The sequence below is a fragment of the Vigna angularis genome, chromosome 2, assembly GCF_016808095.1.
Source record: "Vigna angularis cultivar LongXiaoDou No.4 chromosome 2, ASM1680809v1, whole genome shotgun sequence".
In the NCBI taxonomy this organism is placed as follows: domain Eukaryota; kingdom Viridiplantae; phylum Streptophyta; class Magnoliopsida; order Fabales; family Fabaceae; genus Vigna; species Vigna angularis.
This window is the reverse complement of record NC_068971.1, coordinates 45,181-69,056: the sequence shown is the minus strand read 5'-3', so window position 1 is coordinate 69,056 and position 23,876 is coordinate 45,181. Positions and strand designations below refer to the sequence as shown.

The window sequence follows — 23,876 nt, the reverse complement described above, 5'->3', positions numbered from 1 at the left end:
CACAGATATATGGAGAATTTTATAGTGCCCGTAAATGGATATGAGATGCTACCTCTTTAGTTTGTCTATTCACACTCAACTAGCATTGTAGTCTTACGTGTAAATATCATTACTCTTTTTCAAATGATAATTAAAATTGTTATTCTCGATATTTAGTTAGGTCAAAGACTATAAACACTATTTGAATTTTTAGTAAGGAAAATATTTACGTGCATTTAAAAGTGAGATATGTTCATTATTATTATTTTTGTAATTTAAAGGAGCATTTCTGGAATGCATGTATACGAGAAAAGGATTAAAACAATTACGTTAAAGGTAAAGATAAACTGTACGATATCAATTAGATTATTCAGTATTTAAGCAATATGGTTTAAGGCTATCGCAGTAGCAATACAAAGAATGTTTCAGGCGATTACACAGACTAAACTAAATTTTTGTTCTTCCTCTTGTATTTGAAAACAAAATAAAAAAATGTATACTTTAGATTCGATGATGGATGGTGTGATTTCAAAGAAGGAGAATAATTGTTCGTTCTGTTTTCTTTTATTAGAAAAAATTATCTCTGACACAGCAGCAAGGAATATTAATAATGGTATTGAAAACTGTAAGTAATAAAATGACAAAGATGATAAAGTTAAATTGGTTTTTGATTAGTCAACCATGATGGCAAATTAGTTAACTGGAAGCATCATAGTAAGCTTTGTGATTGGACACGTAAAAGTAAGGCACTAGCTAGGAATGAAGAAAGTGAATAGAAAGATTATAGATGCAAATGAAATACTCGTCTTTTAATGCATTTTATGTTAATGGGTCCAAATCCAACACTATAGTTTTGACTTGGGACGGCTCAATGGGTTGAATTGGTTGACAGCATGGTTTGTTCTGTTTCAAGTTACTGTACTTTGTATCTTCTTTTTTGATAGTGGGAGGGACACAAAAGCATGAAAGGGTTCCTTTGTGTGATCTTAGACAGATAATGCAATGATCTCCTCATTAAAAGAAGTGACTTGGAGATTTCAGACTTAGACCACATCATGTTAACTCCTTTTCATTCTCACACTCACCAACCATAAGCTTGGGAAAAAGTTATTATAGTATTACTGTACGAAACAAAAAGCCCTCTCTACTTAGTCTCTCTTTCTTCGGCCAAACGATAAAAGCTTTCCATACGCATAATTATTGTTGAGTGTATAATCAACACCTCACGTGTAAAAGAAATTATAATGGTCTTTGACCATTGACCACCACATTTAGAAAGATAAAGTTGTAATATTATGCCCCACCAAGGAGAAAGGGAGGGAACAAAATTTTGAACTAAAAAGTAATTAAAATCCTTATTATGTAATATTATGTAAGTTAATTATAAGATGACACACATTACAAGGATAAAATAGTCATAAATGAGTGAACTTTTTTATCTTTTCAGAAAAAAAGAAAAAAGTTAAGAATGAATAATGTCAAATGAATGTAAAATATTTGTGTGTCAAAGTATCATTTTTCTATTATGTAGTGTAAACATTTGGTTAGGAGGATGTTAATGTTGTTTTTTAAGATGTAAAAGTATTAGAAAAATAATACTTTGACACACATAATTTTTTTACATTCATTTGATACTATTATGTTAAAAAAAATACAAAAAATTACTCATTTAAAACTATTTTACCATTATACTATTAATCAAATTAATGTAAAAACGTGTTATTGTACCGTTACTCAAAGTATTAATATTATTGGACATGATTGCATAAATGTTTGCCATGTTCACATCAATGGACCCCAATTCCCGCCATTGCTCTCTTCAAATCAAATTCAATCCAACATTTTTCCGAAATCGACTTTTTGTTCGTTATCAATGGCTATGCAATTTAGGGATTTTAATATCATCGTCACGTGCTCTCATAGACATTGGATTTCAATTATTGACAAATAAAAGAGATTAACTCTTTGCACGGGCCTTAACACAAGATTTCTGGACTTTCCTTTATAATTCAATTTTATATCAAGAGCTCTATAAGTGGGCCTTTGAGCCCAAAAAAACGTTGGTAGTATATGTTAGTTATTAAGGAATTAATCGATACATCATAATTCCTTTATATATATATATATATATATATATATATATATATATATATATATATATATATATATATATATATATATATATATATATATATATATATATATATATATATATATATGGTTTGCTAACACGCGTATGTTTGTTTTTCAGTTGGTACATTTAGCAATGTGTACCGGGTTTTAGTATACAAAAATACCCTTATATATCATGGATTCTAAGTTTTAAGGTTAAGGGTATTTTAATAATTTTCATTCTCAAAACTAAAAAAAAAAAAGAAACCCCCCAAACCCTTACTCATCTCTCTCATTCCTCTCATACCCCCAAATAATTTCACTTTGTGTGTTTAAATTTTTAGATTAAAGTTTTTTATTTTTCATTTTTCATTTTTCATTTTCATTTTTCACATTCATTGAACTTTTGGTATTATATTATTATGTAAAAAAAACATTTCAAATTAGTTTGTTATATATGTTAAAACGGGTTAAATAATAATTAAAGAATTAGTGTAACATTGCTAGATAATCACACCTATAAAAAATGAACAAACACAAAACACCTAAAGCAATACACAAAACATAAAACACATTGGTGTCTCATATTATTACTTTATATAAAGTATATATAATAAAGTGAAATTTAAGTTTAAGTTAATCATACAAAATTATATTATTATTTTATATAAAATATATATAATAAAGTGAAATTTAAGTTTAAGTCAATTATACAAAATTAACTTATAAGAAAATATTTGCATTCTTATATAATTTAATTTTATTTTATCTTTAGTTGATGTAAGTTTTTTAACATACTTTTTCATGTCGTGAACCAGACATCTTGAGTGTGAAACTAGGAAGAACCCAATAATAAGTAACATGAAATCCAACCAACTTTATTAAGATAAAATTTTAATGACTTTGATATCATTTAAAAAAAAATTAAATTTAACTTAATCTTATGAAATCGACTTATAAAGTGATATTTATATTCCGTTATATACTATAGTTTGACTTTATATACTATTGATGTGGACTTTTCCACCAAATAAACTCATTAAAATCGTTGTCATTACATAAAGATTTTATTTAAGAAAAAAACAACAAAGGAACCATAATAAACCTATTGGAAAAAGTAACTATCATGAAAAAAAAAAATTATAGTTTATTCTATACTATCTAATTTTTTATTCATATTGTTATGTTCTTTAATAGTTTCAAATTGTGTGTATATTACAAGTGTCTTGGTTTGCTCTTTTTATGATCCAATTAGTTGAATCTCATTATTGGATGATTATAAGATTAATCCTTCATTACTTGTTTGATCTTGATTCTCGAGCTTACCGTGGAAGATCTTAAGTTTCAAGATCCATTTTGATGAAGTTTTCTTGGAGTTAGGAATATTCAACCAAAAAAATGGATTTGAACCCAAACCATTTTTATATTTTAAGAAAACAACAAACAAAATAAAAAAGGAAAACAAAGTGGGTTAAGAACAGAAAATTTATGGGATCTCTGGCTATGTATGATTTTACAAACGGTTTCATTACATATCTCCAAATTATTCTAATTGACAAACGGGCTGAAATTGAAAACTTAAGCTTTCCGTAATAACAAAAGGAAATGCTCGAACTGCTCCATGAAATTAGGCATACATTTGAAACACGTTTTGAACTTGAAGTACCTCCTATAGCAGTAGTGGTTATTTCAGTATACTAATTCCAAAACAGATGTATTTGGAACAATATTGGAAACAAAGGGCTGTGAAATAAAAGTTGTCTATCATAGCCCACAAATCATTTTTCAAGAAAAAATCGTTTATTATTTCTTAATGATGACTTTAAAAAAGGAGACACAAATTTTTTTATATGATTTTTAGTTATTTTGTTGCTATATAACTGGACTAAATGAACAAATGGAATATTTTATAGCCTGGTATTTCAGGGTAGTAGTTGCTGAGATATAAATTGCTTTTAGGTATACAAAAGAACATGAGCACTTGGATTGTTACATAACATAGCCACAGCTTTATTATAAGCATGCGGTTGAATCTCCTCATCACCAAGCAACTGAGTTCAACTATATATTTTCTTAAATAGGCGAAAACAAAGCATGCAGATCATGGATGCCAGAAATTCTCTATGAAGTATAATATTAACAAAACATGAGTTTATTATAGCTGTGCAACAAAAGACGTACAAGTAGATAATTCTAATTTCGATGAAATTCGAGAACGGTAAGTAACAAGTATTCATATTTGTCCAATTCTTAAGATATGACTATGTTACAGGTTGCAGAAAATGCAAGCGCAAATGGCAGAAGCAGAATTGTGATCCTACCCAGCCAATGCAAAGCTCTCCTGAGTCCAGTGTGGTGGATCCATGACAGCACAGGGATCTGCTTTCTCAAAGTCAGCGACCTACAGATGAACATTTCCAATAAAAATATTGAGTTGCAAACGTACATTTGGAAGAATGGTATCGATTGATTTTAAGGCCAGAGACAGATAATTCATTAGAGGTAGGTACCTTTTCTTGACAGTTAGGACAGTAGTGATATTTATGCCAAAGGCAGTCCATTGAGGGGCAAAGAAAGCAAACTCCAAGCATCATCGGCATCAAGCATCCAACAAATGCAGCCAGACTGGGCTTCGATCTATTTTTGGCAGCAAAATTTCAGAACAATAAGTGATTTATGTAAAAATTTGTGAATGTTGGGAACGAACAGAAGTAAGACAATCGTTCTAAGATGAAACCTAAATTAACAAATCCCAAATTGAGTATTTGGCAGTGAAGTCAATGTGAAGTTAGTTTGAAACCTAAAATCTGAAAGTGAAAAACAAATATTCAAACGAGATTGGATGAGTAGACAACACCAACCTAAGCATAACTAAGAAGATCATAATTGTTTCGTGAAATTCTAATTTGATCGGATAATAGAAAACAAATTTGATTTGATCGGAAATTGAAGAGAAGAGAATAGCATACCTGACGGTAGTGAGAGCGGTGACACCACAGTAAGGGCAGTTGAACGGAGCAGGAGTGTCTCTGTAAATGGTCTGGTGGATGGGGATGCCCTTGGGATCTCCGACCACCGCGTTAGGAGGAATCACCCCCCTCTGGTATTGGTTTTCGTACACCGGCACACCAACCACCACTTCATCCTTTTTCTCCATTCTCTTCTACCAAAATGTGCCAAGAGTAAATATTAAACTATATAAAAATATACACCAAAAATGTTATGGAAATTTATATCTATATAAATAAATAATAAGCCGATTATTCCAACGCGTTTTTTCCTCTTTCTAGATCAAATACCTGTTCGGCACGCCAAAAGTTCAAATATTACCTTTTATGTTATACTCAAACAACGACTATATATTCAACGCAAGTGCTTTTAAGTCTTTTTAATCTTTTATAAATTTCTTTTATATTTAGTTTAAGTTAAATGAAATATTTTCAAAATTATCAATGATTAAAATTAAGTTAATGATATTTTTCTTAATTCCTGATTTATAAATTTTATTTTCTTCCGTAGTTTAAGCTTTCACAATTTCAAAAATAAGTTGTAATTTTCATCAAATCTTTAATTTTTATTTTACTTGTGTTTTTTTCTATCCAATTAAATGTTAAAATCAAATTATTTACTTAATTTGTTATAAAATCAATTTTATTGGTTAAAAATTAAAACATTTAAATCTATGTAAGATTAAATATTAAATTAAAATTACGAATTCTTAAGAACATGGAAACTAAGATTGAAAAAAATAGAATAATGAAAATCACAGCTGAAAAGTCAAAGCACAATTATAATACATTGTGAAAAATAACATTATTTTTTGGTATAGTTATTTATCACAGATATAAAATACAACTTTTATATTTAAATAGTATTTATTTCAATTTTTTATATCTATACATAATATATTTATGTATTTAAACATATTTATTTAATGTACATTTTAATTATATAAAATAAACACCGGTCATTTGTATTATACTAGTAACTTAATTCCGTCAAATGAAAATTCAGCGCACCACAACTTCTCATGCGTAAGCATAGAAGAGGAAAATACCAAGAAATTGCTTCTTTTTTTCTAGATAACATTTTTCTTTTGTTAACCCGAAAGAAAATGTTTATGAGGATGAAAAACGTGAAACCTTGTTTAAAGAAAAAAACTTGACAGAAAAAAAGAAGTAATTATGAGTTTTAGAGTTTCTTTTTCACGATGAAATACATGTATATTATAAGAGATCGGGGTCTATGTCATTTATATGATTTCAGAGTCTTTGTTATTTATGTGGTATCAAAATCTTATATTATTTATATATAGTTTAAATAAAGAATATATATGTTAAAAATATGTTATTAAAAGACATTTAATAGATATTTAAATAATATAATAAAATTGTTGAGATTTTAGTAATAATTTCGTCATTTGAAATATTTGGATTGGAATGTACATTAATTTTTCAGTGAAAAAAATTGATTTAGACTTAAATATGCTTGTAACCATCATATTGGTTAGACTATGCCGACTTGTAAAGTTTTAAGTGAGATTGGTCATTTGACCAAGTTCATATATCTTTTCAATTATTTAGCCAAAGTTTACAAACCATTTGATTGAACTTACAATCATTCAGTTGAGTTTGCAGGTGGATTAATTATTCGATAAATCTCTCATGTTGTTTGGTTATTTAATCGAACTTGTATGTGTATTTATTTCACCAAACTTTTTTATTTTTTGGTCATTTGGCCAAACTTACTTATAAATTGACAACTCAGTCAAATTTTATTAATAATTTATTGAGTAAGAATAATCCTTTAATTTTGTGTTGTTGACTTTGATGTGATAAGGAAAATTAAATATTTTATGTGAAAAATGGAAAAAATTAAAATTTGCAGGACACAAAATGAAAACATAGAATAATTAACATTTGTTAATTTATTTTTTTGTTCTTATTAATGCTAACACATCATTTACTAAGTTCAGACCATTTTTATTAATGTAGGTACTTGTTGATTGAAGACGGTTTCAACTAGGTATTTTACCTATACATTTTAATCAGGATGAGTCATATACTACCTATTATATATATATATATATATATATATATATATATATATATATATATATATATATATATATATATATAATATGGTATAACTTTAATAAACAAATTTATTGGTTAAATTTGATTTTTCCTTATACATGTATCGAAATGAAATTTGACATTTCAGTTGAGATTTTAAAGTTTTTCAATAATTTATTATTATATGAAAATTTATTAAAAATAAAATAAAAAATATGGAAAATTACACCAAACCATAATAAAAATTACATAAATAAACTATATTTATTATAAATAAAATCTGAATAAATAAATGAAAATAAAATATTAAAGTAAATATATTTAAAAAAATACAACCATCGTAGATGTTATTTCCTCTAAACTTACAAAGTAACTATTAAAATGAGTATTAAAAAGAAAAAAATGTAAATTTGAAATAAATTAAAGTACTAGAATTATGACACTTATTAAATATGATTTGATTAATTCGAAAATAATGTATTGCTATATGTTTATGAATAAGTGTTAATGAAAAAAGTTTTGAAGAGAGTGTAACTGTAAAAAAAGTGGGTTGAGAGAAAGAAGAGAGTGGGGGCATTACAGAGGCATTGTTGTCAGATGACCCGCAATAGTTCAGAACAGATTCCACAAACAGAATAAGTGCAGACGGATGTGCATTGGGCCTCTCCGCCACGCATTAGCATTTTCTCACTAATCCAACGGCTCCAATCCAATCTTTATTTTCCTTTTAACAGTACAGATGTTTATGAATAATTTTCCCTCCTATCCTAATCCTATCCTAATTGTCTCATGTATTTTCTCTCTCACTTTTCTTCTTCTCTTGTGTGTTTCTCAAGTTTACCTATTAGTTGCCACCACCCACACCAGCACCAGCCCCGATACATTCGGCCATGCTCCTGTCCGTTTCTGTGCGTCCCACTCTTGCACTTTCTTATTCTCACACTCCCAAAATTCTCTTCTCTCTCTTTCTTTTCTTTTTTCTTTCTTTTTTTATATTTCTACCATTGCAACTCCAACCCAACCCAGTTTCATCACAAATTTTACTCTTTTTATCACTTTTTTTCTACTACACTAAAACAAATATAAGAACAACTCTCCACAAAAGCTGTTTAGCCCTGGATTCCTATTTACAACCTCAACTTTTTAGTTCCGCTTTAGTAAAAGTGCTCATGGAAGAACATATACTTTATTTTAAAATAAATTAATGAAAAAATATAAAACCAGAGAAACAATGTGATAACAAAATATTAAAAGTAATAAATTTATTTCAAATAATTAATAGTTTTATAATCTTGTTTAAATACAAACTATCGTATACAAAAAGATTTTAGTTTTTTTTTTAATTCATACTTAAAGTGGGAATCATATAAAATTTAATTATTATTTCTCACCAATTAATTTCTACAATATATATACATATATATTATTAAGAAAATGAGTTTAATTATACTGTGAGATATAAAAAACGATATTTGCAAAATAGTTTTATGAAAATGATTCATTTTTATAATACTTAAAATGATTGAAATTCTGTTATGTTCAAATACATAAATTAAATTAAATTAAAATGAAAACTAGGAAAATATTAAAGAATTCATATATATTTAAGTTAATATATATTTTGTTGAAAGAAACTATTAAGAAAGATTATAAACGGTTTGAAGAAAGTGCCGGCATTCTTCTGGGTAACCACGATTCTAGTTCAACTTTATTTTATTTTATTATTAGTATTATGTTCAGTTCTTGGACAATCTCAATGTTTCCCAATCCCCTCAACATTATTACCGTTAATTTTTGTGATTTTGATGATGTAGTGGGTTATACTGAAGCAAAATTTGCACACAAAAGATGAGGTTTGAGTTGTGGAAATGGATAGAGATATTATGAAGTAGAATTGTTAGATTAATAAATAAATAAATAAATAAAAATGGAATGGTATGGGAGTATTATATATGATAGTTAAAGGGAGGTGGAAAAGCGCGTGAAGTTTGCAGCGAAAGCAGCGAAGCGAGACAAAATGCAACCCTCAGTGGTTCCCTGGAGCTGACAGCTGCTACCCCACATCGTGAAGATGAGCGTCGGACACGCGCACAGGGAGAGCGTGTGAGATGTATGTATTTCTACCCTTAAATGAACAACAATGTCAATATCTCAAGCCTCCCTCCGTAGCCAGTTAGTTCTCATTTGTATTGCTTCCAAAATCTCTCTGTGGGGGGTATGTGCGTTGTTCAGTACAACTAGTTTTGGTGCAGCTGTTCATTTGATTTTGCTGGCTGGCTGGCTGGCGAGCTTCGCAGTCGCAGGTAATAACGGCGCATCTTATCCGATCAGATAAATTATAATTAATTTATATATATATATGTGTATGTATATATATATATATATATATATATATATATGGTGGTGGCTAGCTTTGTGTTGTGGTTTCCATTAATTGTTGTTGGCAACAATGACAGCTCCAATCCAAAAATATGGAGGCGATCACTGCTTCCTTAGAGAGGTCTCTTCAAAACTGTTCTTTAAACAATGATAACCACCAGAGCAGGAGGGAAAACGGGTCAGCCGCAGATGCAGCAGTGCCACCAGGCTTAGGAATCTCATCCACCTCGGACCATGTCCCGGACACGGATAATAATCATAACTCTAACTCCGACACCACCTTAGAGCTCAACTCTCACATCTCACTCCCTTATCACTGGGAACAATGCCTAGATTTAAAGGTTCATTCCCCCCTTTCCTTTTTCTCTTTTTCCCCTCCTCCCCATTTATTTATTTTTTCTTCTCTTCTCTTCTAACAAATCATAAAACCTATACTCCCTGCATGAAACTGGATCTTGCCTCTAGCTCATGGTTTGGAGCCTCTCTACGTTGTTGTTGTTGTGTATCCCATGCCCTTCTTTCCAAGACAACAGTTTTCCACATGTTTACCACCCAAAACCCTAGAAAAACGATTTTTTTTTTCATTTCCTTCTTTTTCTCTCTATTAGGGAAGCAAGATGCAACTTTTCCGAGTTAGACCATCCTCAAGTCATAGACAGTATTGATTTCTTCTTTTCTGTTATTGGGGAATTTAATTTGTGAATACGTATACAAGGTGTGTGCATATGTATATATATATATATATATAGAGAGAGAGAGAGAGAGAGAGAGAGACATGTATGTATGTTCTCTAGTCATTAGCCTTGCAGAAGAGAAGGACCAGGGGAAACAGTTCCTTTAATATATGTTTTTGATCCTAGCTATTTGTAATTCTGATCCGGGTAAGAGGGGTGTGTTATTATTTTCGTTTTCTATTTCCGTGATTCCTTGGTTTGGTTCATTTGTTTGTTTTGAATTTGTTATTTGGTGAAAAGAAGGTTGTACGTTGTGAATTTGTGAGTGTGAATGTGGAATTGATGAGTTAACATGTATATATATGCAACAGACGGGGGAAATTTATTACATTAACTGGAGGAACGGAATGAAAGCAAAGGAGGATCCAAGAGCAGCAATGGCAGAGTATAGTGTAAGTAGGGATTGTGAATCCGAAGAAGAGAGCTGGTACGACAGCGAAGAGTCTTCATCGGAGTCATGTCCTTCTTCATCGAAGGAGAACTATCAGGGTTCGTTGGAGAAACAGAATGTTTTGGTGGTGGCTGGGTGCAAGGGCTGTCTCATGTATTTCATGGTGCCCAAGCAGGTTGAAGACTGCCCCAAATGTAGTGGTCAACTCCTCCACTTCGATCGATCCGAAAATGGCTCTCCATGATTTCCACTTCTCTTTTTTGTTCCAATTCCACCCTTCCCCCTCTCAGTGTCTTTTTTCTCTCCTCTTCTCAGTGTGAAACTATAGTTCTTTCTCTTTTTTGTTTATTATTTTTAGATGAAATTTTCAATCTTTTCAACTAAGAGACCCTTTCTGCACTTCGATCTTCACCATAGGTTTTCTTTTTTTATTATTAATTACTGTTATTACTTTAACATTTTGTGTTTCTCTCGGTCCTCAATAAATAAAATGACATATATTCGGTCAATATCTACAGTGCTGGCAGTAAGGTCAGTTTTAGAAGAACGAAAGAATAATATTTGTAATGATTGCGACGTGTAGCGTTCGTGCCTTTTCATATATTACTTTTAGAAAAAAATTAAATCAATGTATTGTCTCTTGTAGATTGTTGTTTTACCGTCTAGGTCCACCTTAGTTATTTAGCGCCATTAGTTTATTATTTCATTTTATTATATATATATATATATATATCATATTCATGATTCAAAATATTTTTAAGAGAATTATTTATTTTATTGTTAAGGCTGTTAAACAACAAGAAAGAAAAAGTCATAATATTAAAAAAAAGAACGATTATGCTTAACACGTGCACTTAGTTTCAAGGGATTTTGAAACATTCTTTTTGGTGAATAAAATAAGTTATTCCAACAAAATTGAGTAGAGAGATTCAGAATTGGTAACATTTGACCTAACAAAGCAAGTTTTTTCCACTCATATTCGATATTCTCGCCGAATGAGCAGGGTTCGATTTAAATTCAAATTTATGTATTATAATTACAGGATTATTGTTAATGTGATTGATAAGATACACGTTAGATCAAAGTAAGTTTTTGGTAAAGTAAGGGTTGGCGCTCTGGTCAACTGCTTAGGCGTGTTTGACAGAACTTTCTGAATAAAAAAAGTAGGAGAAGAAGATTAACATAATTAGGAGGGTTCGCGATGGTGGTGGCTGAGTCGTGAGTTGGTGTGATTCAATGATTGCCCACTACGAAATTAACAACAACAAAAATATATATACTTTCACACACATTATTTTTTTCACATTTATTTAATATTATTATTTCTTATTTTTTATTCTTCTTTTAATATATATATATATATATATATATATATATATATATATATATATATATATATATATATATATATATATATATATATATATATTCACTATTTTATTATCATTTTATCTGTATCTCTGTAAAATGTGTCATTCTATAGCTTGCCACATAACACCATCTTACATAATTAAACTCTTATATATTTTTCAACATTTGATTACGGGTAAATTTATTTCATGTATATAAATAAAAATAACTTCCAAGGTAATTAATTTCTCATCGTACATAAATTGTTTTAAGTATGAAAATTTTCCATTTTACTTTATTATGTAAAAATCTTATGATGTTGTGAAATATCAAGGATAATCCCTTATTATATATTTATAGCATGTTTGGAGCAACTTAAAAATATACTTTTCAGCTGTTTCTATTGTTGAAAGAATTTATTTATATTAAAACCTAAATATTTGGGAATTTGAATGAAATTTATGTTTTTTTTTAAAATAAACCTTTTTGAATTTACAATTTTATAATTTATTACGTTTTTCTTCAACATGTTTTCATTATTTTATTATATAGAAACATTTTTGATTCCAAATAATATTAAATTTAGCCTCAGTTATAATAATCAATTATAGGTTAATATTAAAATAACTTAGTATCTATGAATATTTCTAACCATTATACTTTAGTTCGTCCATCCACGCATGTATGCATATAGGTGGGGTTAGCGTTTCTGAATTTTGTTTGTTCAATTATCCATGGCCAGCTACATACATTATTGGTCAGTGCGTGCTTATATCCACAATATTTTTGTTTTCTACATTTTTTCGACATTTTTCCTTTTTTAGGATAGGTTTTGGGTATTCGTCATAGGATATCGGGCTAGTCCTGTAAATGAAAGGGATATATAGAGATATGTTGATTTTCCAATCCATCTTAAAATTGCAATGACTACTCACTTATTTTGTTTTATGAAAACAAATTGATAGAAAAAAAATTATGTTACGAACGTCTTTACTTCCAGAATTATCCTGTTAATAATATTATATAAATTTTTCTATAATATACAGACAACTTCTTATGTGTTTCTAATTCCAAATACACTAACATTCTTTAAAATAAGAATTTAATTTAAATCTCATAACATTTTATTCAGAATTAGATTAAGAGAGAAACATACACTTGCTTTAAACCTAAAAAAATGTTTCTGAATTTCTTTTTTAATATTAATATTCTTCTATTAAATTAATTATACAATTTTATTTAAAGAAAAATACTTTCAAACATTTTTTAGTACTAATATAAATTAATTACAAAATTATATTTAAGAAAAAAAATATTAAATTTTGTTAGAATTAATATACATATATTAAATTAATTATAATTTTATGTTTAAGAATAAATTTTAATTTGTTAATTTTTATTGGTATTTAAATAAAATTTAACTAGTCAAAACCTTTTTTCAGTAAATTATAACCTTTTTTTAGATAAAAGAGAATGATTAGTTATTTGTATTATCTTGTAATAAATTTTGGTTTCTATTTTCTTTCTTCATTTTTATGTAACTTTTTCATTTACTCATTTCACTTTTTTTCTCTCCTTGCTTTTCCTATTATAGAAATATTTTTTTTAAGAGTTTTGACTTATATCATTGAATTTAATGTTGCTAGTGTGTACCGATTTTTTTATTTTCATGTTTTGTTAATGTGTTTTCCTTTCTATATATGTTGTCTTTTTTTTGCTTAATTTGTATTAGGATTATAAATGTTTTTCTTTTGTCTGATTTTAATTTTTTTATACTTTTTGATTTATGAATTTTTTTAAGTCTTTTTACATGTATTTTGATAGAGAACTGAAATTTTTGTTTTGGATTACAGAATTATCAATTAGATTAATATTTAGTCTTTTGATAAATAATGAAAATGAAATATTTAATAAAATAAACCATAAACACGAGTTGTAATTCAAAAATGAAAATTAAATAAAATTAATTATGACAATTTAAATAATGTCATAAAACTCAACAGATAAATTTTAAATAAAATACTTCATTTTTAAGTTTGATTTATTTTCTTAAAGCTTTGAGTTATCTTTAATTCCAGTACAATACTATAAGAAAAATCAAATAAAGTGTCTTTAATTTTAAAGTCTTTTTCATTTTAAATATTTAAACATCATGAATCTTACGTTGATTATATAACTGTTATCATCCACTTCATTGTTTATCCTAAATTTTGTGAAACTTTTTAAAATATATTATTTTCATTAATCTCAAAAAGAAAACTACACCCTAAACTGAACACCATCTAAAATATATTATTTTCATTAATCTCAAAAAGAAAATTACACCCTAATCTGAACACCATCTAAATAATATTATCTTGTATACTTATTATGTATAATATTTAAACTTTTTTAAATAATAAATAAATTATAATTTAAAATTAAAATATATCAAAGTTTATAATAAATACAAATTTGAATTTTACATATTCAACTTTAAAAATTACAAACATACGAAAAGATTAGTACACGTTTTAATAAAAAGAAAATTATGTAATACATGCAACTCTGCATAAAACAAAATTAGTTACCAGAGTGATAAATGCCCATTCTATCATAACTTCTTTAGTTGTTTACCATATTTTTTTATCAATTAAAATATTGTTTTAGTATAGGTAAATATAAGTTATTTAAAATTAAAGAATATCACTTGAACAGTAAACTTTTTATTTTTAATAATTCATATTAAAATGAAAATTTTATTTATAAACACATATTTTGAACAACTCATATTAAAATGCTCTTAAGAAACATTTATAAAGGTGGATACACTAAAATAATTAGTCTAAGTAGTTCATATTTTAGTGAACCTCATTTCTCTTGAAAGTGCAAAAGTTGTATACATGGATAGACTTGCAAACCAAAAAGAAAAATGTATACCAATTAGAATATGATACGAAATATATTAAAGTATTGAAACATAAAGTTTAACTTCAACCAACATCCAAATAAGAAAGTTTAAATTTAAATTAAAAGTACATTGAACTCTAAATTATATAACAAAATATAAAACAATAAATTTTGTATCAATGATATTTAATCTTAGTCATGATGTAGTTTTTCCACATCATTTACAATACAATATATTATAAATAATAAATAGTAATTTAAAATATATTAAATATCTTAATTGAAACTTTAAATATAATTTTTTTATATTATTTACTTGAATTCTAGATATTATAGTTTCCTAAACCCACATATTAAATAATTTAATCTACATGCAAATCAAACTAAAAAAAATTCTATCTAAAGTATACTAAAAAATCTAAAAATAAAATGTGTTTAAATATTTTTATTATGATTTTATTTTCAAAAGACATATTTGAAAATAAAAAAAGGAAAATGTATTTAAATTGTTATTGACTTTAACTCTTAAATAAAGGAAGATTATTAGATGTATTAGAACAAGCTGTCAAGTTGAAGACTAAGGAACTTTTTGTCTCTCTGACCTCAAGTTTGTAGAGATAAATTAATCACTCTAAATAGATATTATTTATTTTGGAGATTAAAACTCTTATCATGTTTGCTTTTTTACTCAAGGTGATTTTGTTATCTAGAAAAATCAAATCTCCTTCTTAGTCGAGCCACAATAGAAGCCTTGAAAACTCTTGTGATTATAACATGCTTGTGAATATGTTTAGTATTATTGAAACAAAGAGCAAAGTTGAATTGTGTGAAATTGTGATGGTAAAGAGAATGACACACATCCTTAAACATCAGTGTGCTTGAGTGAAACACCTCTTAGAGTGAAGAATGATTCCATATGATTAAGGAAAATATTTTGTCATGATTATTGACCCTCATAAAACTCTTGCATTTGCTTAGTCAATTTTTTTTGTGAGCATCATGGTTGAAGCTTGGTTTGTTAAAAGGAACACAATCTCTTTAGACTTTTTCTAAGAGGAGCAAACATGATTGATATTTGGTGTGATTGTTCGAAATTGTTTTCTTGAGTTGCTAGACCATTGCAGATTAAATGTTTTATAGGCTAAGTTACTTTTTGCTTGAGGACAAACAAGGTTCTAAGTTTGGGAAGGTTGATTATGTTAATTTTTACCATTATCTCAGTCTTATTTTATTAACAAAATCAAGCCTTTTTAACTTTTAACCTTTTTTATCCTTCATTTTATTTTGTTTTTGTAAATAATTACATTTTGGGTTACACTAATTAACTTATACACCAAACCCCCTTTTTTTGTATCTAATTCAGTTACAGGAAGCTTTTATACCAAATCAAAGAATTGGCAACCAATGAGAAGCAAGATGAATAACAAGAAAATGGAGTTCATGAAGTTCACCTAGCATTGAGTGCCACCTCTTTGTCGTTGAACGTCACCTCCTTATCACTGAGTGCCAACATTATAGAGACCAACCCTGGAAATCCAACATCTACCATTGAGTGATAGAACCATAGCCTTGAGCGCAATTCTGTTGGCAAAAGTCACTGCTTAGCGCCAAGTAGCTAGCGTTGAGAGCCATTCGATTCTCAAATTGTGGTGTTGACCGATTTAAAGGCTGCACTCAGCAACACTTATGCTGATGTAGTAAGTTTGCCTTATTTATTCTTGTGGCTCGAAGGAAGCTGCATCTTGGGTTGTTGGAGACGTGAAAGCACACCTTTGAAGAGTTTGGAGGCATGTCAGGGCTTGTGGGAACAATCTATTCTTCCTCTTTGTATCTTCATCTTCCATTTTGTAAGTTTGGTCTCTCCATGATAATGGAGAGTTAAACCCTTTTTTTGTTGCGGGTAGATGTAACCATTAAACTCTTTTTTATTTTGAAAATGCTTTGAATACACACACACACACATATATATATATATATATATATATATATATATATATATATATATATATATATATATATATGTATGTATGTATCTTTCATTAAATGCTAGTATTATTCTTTCTCTACTTAATGCTTGCTTTGAATGATGATGCTTGGTTCATTGGGTATTAAATAATATCTTTTAAAATGTAGACTTGAAACAAGATACCTAAAGGTGCTTGTATCTAGGGGTAGAAGTTAACCTATTAGTTGTCTTAAACCCTAATTCATAAAGTCAGTATGGTTATTAGAAGTTCAAATGATTAACTCATAATAAGGAAACCTAGGCTCATTCTTCTGAGGGATCAAAGTTTGAATAGACTTGTGGGTTAACATTAATATATTAATGGTGAAGAGGTGAGTGTTTATATGCATGAGAGTAAAGTCAATAAAATATAATCCCAATAATATCAATCCATACAATTTCTAGCATTTTTTCATTTCTAAGTGTCTTTAACTTCTGAAGTTTATCTTTACTGTTTGTGTATCAATTTACTTTATTGCACATAATATCAAATCATAGAATTATTCTTTAGTCTATATTAATTATTAATTGTATAATTATTTAATATTACGTGAGTTTCTTCGAAAATGATAGTTGGTACTTAGATGATTTGGTACTTTTGTTATGGAAATTAAAAGAGAATATGAGATAGATTTACTACAATATTTTCCTAGTGAATAAATTTTCGAGGTCAAATTTTTTTATTAGAAAAAATCTGAGGACCTAAAAAAGAAAATCTAAGAGTTGATGGTTTCAAAATAATGAAATACTACAATATTTTAATAATAAAAATTTTAAATTATAAATAGACTTTTAATAATTAATATTTTTATAAAATTACGATATATAAATATTTTTTCTATATTTTTTTAAACCTTCATCTATGTTTGATTTATTTAAAATATATAAATAAATATAAATATAAATCTCATTTTTCAAGTAAATTTTATAAATTTTAAAAATTCACTTTTTAATATGAATCTCAGCAATCTTCCACTTTTAATGATAATAAATATTTAAGCACAAACTAATAAAATAATAAGTAGCATATAATCATATTAAAAAGTGTAATTACTCTATTTTTCGACCGCCAGGTCATTGGGCCTTACGTACACAGACACAGTAACTGTGACCTACAGTGATCGGTGTTAATTTAAAATTGGAAAATTTGATGGTGAGAAATATGAGGAACAATGAAAGTGAAATAATAAGTAAGTAAGCGTCCAAAGACGTTAAAGTTGTGGAATTTAATTAGAGTTGTTAATAATAAGCGAATAAATCGAATAGATTAGGTAAATGTGATGGTGAAAGAAATCTAGCCATAGTAATTTATGAGAGAGAAAACATTTAAGCCTATTTGATAAATGATAAAAAAGTGATTAAATTGGGAGAATTTGTCAGAAGGTTTGTGTTGTTTGATTTATTTAATAATATGTATTAATATTTGTATTAATATTTGTACTTGTTGTAGGGAGGCCCGCGGGTGGGAAAGATTCGAAATGAATTAGAATGGAGATGAAGGGAGGTCCAAAAGGACAGGACTGTGGGTGTGTCTCATAGGCATAGCTGGAGTCTGAGAAAACAAAGGAATCTTTTCTTTTATACAACAGTGGGGAATCTATGGATAGAGGCTGTGGTGACAGTGGCAGCAGTGTTGTACAGATAGAAAGAGATAGATGGAGAAAAGGAAATGTTTTTATTTACTTTATATCAATTAGTTCAGTTGGTCAAAGACAAAATGGCACCGTCAACCTCACCCTCAGGCTGCTGCTCATTCATTATATGCTGCTAGCTATAGCTACCTCCTCACAAAATTTTGGTTAAAAGGAAAAACGTAATCACGGGGCATAACATAACCCTTGCTTTGCTTCGTCTTGTGTGTTATATATCATTCTTAATTGGGTCTGGTCCCATGTTATAGCTACCCTATTCTCAAGATTCGCCATTGATTCGCTTATATCTCTTGAAGGCGACCTAACTCCATTGCTTCCTTCTGCTCACCACACTACACTATTGTTATAACTGTTGAGTTTATCAGGGAAAGGCTTATCCAGAAGATACAACACTACTAAGAGTCGTTTGAGTCAAATCAGACTATGATATTACTGGTTGGTTAATCAAAGAGAAAGTTTATTAAAAAAATATAATACTAATAAAATTTGAATTTAACCACATGAAAAATGAAACCAATCTTTAACTAAAATCTTAAAACAATAGAGTAATAAATCTTCATCCTTATATATAATCTTCTATGTAGTGTTTTATTAAGATACAACACTACACAGATTCAATCCGTGTTTCAACTCATCATAATCACGCAAAACATTCAAATCAAACGCGCTTACCATCCCTGCTTAAAACATTCTATCTGCTACCGAGAGATTCAACCTTTCCGTTTCACTTTGAGTTCATATATAGTTCTTTTTTTTTATTTTAGATTACTTTATGACGGAAATCTCGTCCAGGGACGAGTCTTCATTTGTTTACTAGATTAATTTAGAATCTAATTATTTAATAATAATAATAATAATTAGTTAAGATCTTTAGATCATTCTCTCTATCCTCAGAAGTATAATGAGTCCACGAGCATAGTTATATTCTAAATTAATTTCTTTAAAATTTAATATAAATAGTTTGATAACTAAGGTTAAAAACTAATTTAAATTTTAATTAATAAATTAATTATAATTTTTTATTAATAATTGAGACTATTTTAAATATTAATAACTTTTAATTTATAAAATTATGTCTAATTTAGTTAATATAATAATTAATTATTTTTTCCCGTTAAATTAATTATTATTTAATGTCTTTTTGTGGTGCTTTTTAATAGTAATAATTTGGTTCATTGTATATATTTGTTTTAATTTTTTATTTTGAGCTAATATGACATTTGTTTATTGTTTTAGATATAAATTTTCTATATATTAGTTCTGACTAGTTTAAGTAGCATTGAATTCTACATTTTCAAGAGGCACATTATCTAGTTTTGAACTTAATTGCTATTTTTTTATGATGTTTTGAAGTTGAGAGAAATTTGTTGAAATTTTGTAAATGAATTCATACGTATCCAATTCTCTTTTTATTAGCTTAAAAACTTTTTAATTGGGCTTATGTGATGTTTTTTCCCAAATGAAATCAAAGATACTAAGTTTCTTTAACTTTTTGCAAGAAGACAACCTAGGTTGAGTTACAGAAGACACATATTAAATTTTATTCAATCTTCATTATTGTTCTTGTACAGATTAATTTGGGATTTAGGGATTGAAAAACAAATTGAAAGATTAAAAGAAAAATCAAAAAAAGGAAAATGAATCACTCCACAATTACAAACAATATCAAAATCACAGTTCTTTAAAGATTCACATCAAGTTTGAACAACTTAGTTTTCTAATCAAGTGAATCAATTATACAAATTAAATCTCAATATCATTCAATTTAGTTTGTATTTAACTATCAAATCAATATTCAATTGGTTTGTGTTTCGGTTGAATTGGTCTGAGGGTCGGTCGTCCTTCCTTACTATGTTCTCTTCTGATCTTTAATCCTCTCCAAAAACACGATCAACTCCGATAGGTTGTCCTCTCCAAAAACACGATCAACTCCGATAGGTTGTTGACCTGCAGAAGACACTTCGACGTTCAAGTCAGATATGTTTCATAAAGATGTCTATATTTTATTAGGATAGAAAAGGATCATTGTACCTGACATCAGTTATATTATTTATAGAGTTTGTGGCAGTCAAGTCCATTCATTAGTTATCAGTGCAGTATAGTTTTAGGGAATCAAACCCAATAATCAATAATTAATACCGTATATTTGTAGAGCGTAAGGTAATCTGACCTATTAATTCCTGATAATTACCCATGAACGACCATTAACTTCGATCGGTATATTTCATATAGTACATAAGCCCTCCAAGTTCGAGCAAGCTCTTTATTAAAAGAGGTGCGTAGGGATTATTATGAGCTTTAAAAGAGGTCGCTCACGTTGTATTTAGGGAGTCTATCTTCGATGTTTTAAGTCTTCATTGCTTTATGTACCGAGCGGCAAACTCTGGGAGTTCTCTTTGGATCTGTTCCTTAGACTAAACAGAAAATGCTAAGAGTTCTCTTTGAAACTTTTTCCTCTGCAAGAGATTTTCACTCAAAAAAATATGCTTTTAAATAAAGTAAACGCTTCAATATTTATTTTTATAATGAAAAGGCATTGGAACCTGACAAAGCTGAACGTGTTGAGTAGTTGACTGATAAGAGTTCTTTTTCGAACTTCTGCGTTGAGCGGGGATTTCTGAAGCCATTTTTCTGACTTCTCCTGAGCAGTCCTGAGGCAGGAGTCATTTCTCTGACTTCCTGCATTGACTAGGGATTTCTGAAGCCATTTTTCTGACTTTCCTCGAGTGGCTTGAGGCACTCCAAAAGTCTTAGAAAATAGCATAAAAGTAGAAATCTATCACTCCATATATTTATTTTGATGTCTTGAAAATTTAAAATCCTATACACCTTGAATTAGAAAAAAAAATAATATTTATAGAAAAGTTATGATCAAAACAATAAACATTAAATGAGTTGAAAATACAAAATTAAAGTACACTGAACCAATTTATTACTAATGAAAGAAAATGATATAAGGACTAAAAATAAAGCATATGAAAAGAGCAATCAAGTTATTCTTTATAAAATAATAAATAAAGAGAATATACTAAAAAATATTAATGACAAATAAAATAAATTAGAATTTAGAATTTCTAACCGCTATCATTTTAATTTTTAAAGAAAAGGACACAAAACTACAATATACAGTCAAGTAAACAAAAAACAATTAATAGAAAATTCAAAGTTAAAGTACTGAGTGTATAAAGGCAAATTCAGAACAAGTTTATTGTGTGTGAAAACACGATAGGTTGTAAGTTAAATCATTATAATATTATTTATATAATGAAGTATACCGTGTGAAATGTGATTGTACTCTCTTGTTTTCAGAGAATTTCTCATTATTATTGTGAGAATTCTTGATCTTAGAAATTAAGGATACCTATAAAAGTTGATACATGTTACATGAAAAAGTATACGAGAGAAAAGAAAGGGTTGGATGTCTCGCTTAAAGACTTCTGCTCGTGCTGAGTATAGTACTCGGTAGGTGCGCCTAACCGAAGTTTTTACTCGTTAGTCCATTGAGATGTCGGGGAGATAAGTTTGAAGTTGCGATGGAGGACGACTTAAATCGTCCTGTTTTGCGTAACAGGTTAGGACGACAAAAGTGCGAGGAAACGACATTGGTCTATAGATGGATTGGTGTGATATTGTTTAAGCGATGATATATGATACTGTTACTTGATATAGCCTGTGTTTAATGTTGTTTTATTGTATTATATTCTATGATGTTGTTTTTGGTTGCTCACCCTTGCATGTTTGTGGTTATGGTTTCCACCTGCAATAATCGTACTTGTACGAGAGTAGATGATATTGCAGATGATGCTGGAGTGCAATAGTGTGACGAGAGAAGAGAAATTAGTTCTTCTGGGATTTTAGTGATTTTGTTCTTTAAATTTTCTTTTCAGACTTAGTGTTTCAGTAAAGGTTATCTTTTGGATTTATTTGCATTTTGCAAGAACCGCGTTTATGATTTTTAATTTTTGCTTCCGCAATGCTATTGGAATAAAGTATTTTATTGATCCGAAAAGATCGATTTTATAGTAAACTATGTAAGGATAATATTATTCTAATTCACACGTGACATCCGGTTAGGAGTGTTATATATGTACGGAAGAGATCTATAGTTATGTAAGCTAATATTTGTGTACTAGTTTATAATCAATTTTATTTAATTAATAAAACTTCTTAAGTACAATGTTTAAGAAATAAATAAACATAACCCAAATAATTGGAGCGAATCATTATAAATACTTTCTTAAGTATAAATTATTTTCATTATTTGTTAGTCTTAAAAATTTTCAATTATTTTAGTATTTATTTCCTTTTAAGTCCTTATCCTAATCAAGGATACTACTTTAATGTTAAATGAAAAACATTAATTACGATAACCAAAATAAAAAAACACTAACATAATTTTAAATTATTTTATTTTTCAGAAATGTGAGTCAAGAAGTGTTTTTTTTAAATAAAAACTAATATATTAATTTTTAATTTTTATATATTACGAACACTAAGGCTTATATTATTTTCGAGAAACAATACTCATTTTTTTCACAAAAATATTGTTTAAGGAATATAATTACACATAACATTCATTGATTTAAAATTATTCTTCTGTATTAAATATTTTACTTATTAAATTATATTGATTAAAAGGGTTATACAATAATAATTAAATTTTTACATATTTTTTTGATCTTAAAATTACTTATTTAGTGTAATGACAAACTAATATCTTTTTACAGTATTCTAAATACATTTTGCTGGTGATAATTCTTTACGCATAAAATTATAATTTATAACGTAATATAAAATAAAATAATATATGTAATGAAATTTTGAAATAATATTTTATCAAAAAGGTAATTATTATTTAATAAGAGTATTGCAAATTTATTTATTTATATTTATAATTAAAAAATAAAATATATTAATATTCTTCTTCCAAAATAATTAATTTCATTAATTAATTAAATTACGTTTCTGTAAATAATTTTTAATTGTCTTGTTTTTAAAATATTCTTTTTATCTGTGTTATGTTTAGTGTTAAACAATTTTAGTTAAAGATAAATAAAATAAAATAAAACACTACAAATATAAGAGTTCTGAATTATTTCTTTTAAGGAATTAAATTTAACTAGGGTGATATTTAGATAAACTTAAAATATAAAATAGTAATTAAATTAAAAATTGTAATTATTAAAATTAATTATTTAAAAATAATATAGAAAATTGGATGAAATTTAGATGACTTAAAATGTAGGTGAATCTATTTTTAAAATACATACATCCGAACTATTGCGAAAGCCACAAAAAAGGACATCTAAC

General features: G+C 27.8%; 2 protein-coding genes across 2 annotated transcripts; one reads left to right on the top strand and one right to left on the bottom strand.

Moving 5' to 3' along the window:
* Positions 1-4,201: 4,201 nt before the first annotated feature.
* Positions 4,202-5,310, bottom strand: LOC108321697 (GSH-induced LITAF domain protein). The gene is made up of 3 exons (XM_017553524.2): positions 5,061-5,310; positions 4,602-4,728; positions 4,202-4,492 (listed from the first exon to the last, which is right to left on the bottom strand). Exons 1-3 carry the CDS (start codon positions 5,246-5,248, stop codon positions 4,409-4,411), a joined length of 399 nt encoding a protein of 132 aa, XP_017409013.1. The 5' UTR covers positions 5,249-5,310; the 3' UTR covers positions 4,202-4,408.
* Positions 5,311-9,158: 3,848 nt separating this feature from the next.
* LOC108321651 (protein CURLY FLAG LEAF 1) lies at positions 9,159-11,069 on the top strand. Its single transcript, XM_017553470.2, has 3 exons — positions 9,159-9,469; positions 9,623-9,886; positions 10,591-11,069. Exons 2-3 carry the CDS (start codon positions 9,638-9,640, stop codon positions 10,912-10,914), a joined length of 573 nt encoding a protein of 190 aa, XP_017408959.1. The 5' UTR covers positions 9,159-9,469; positions 9,623-9,637; the 3' UTR covers positions 10,915-11,069.
* Positions 11,070-23,876: the final 12,807 nt, after the last annotated feature.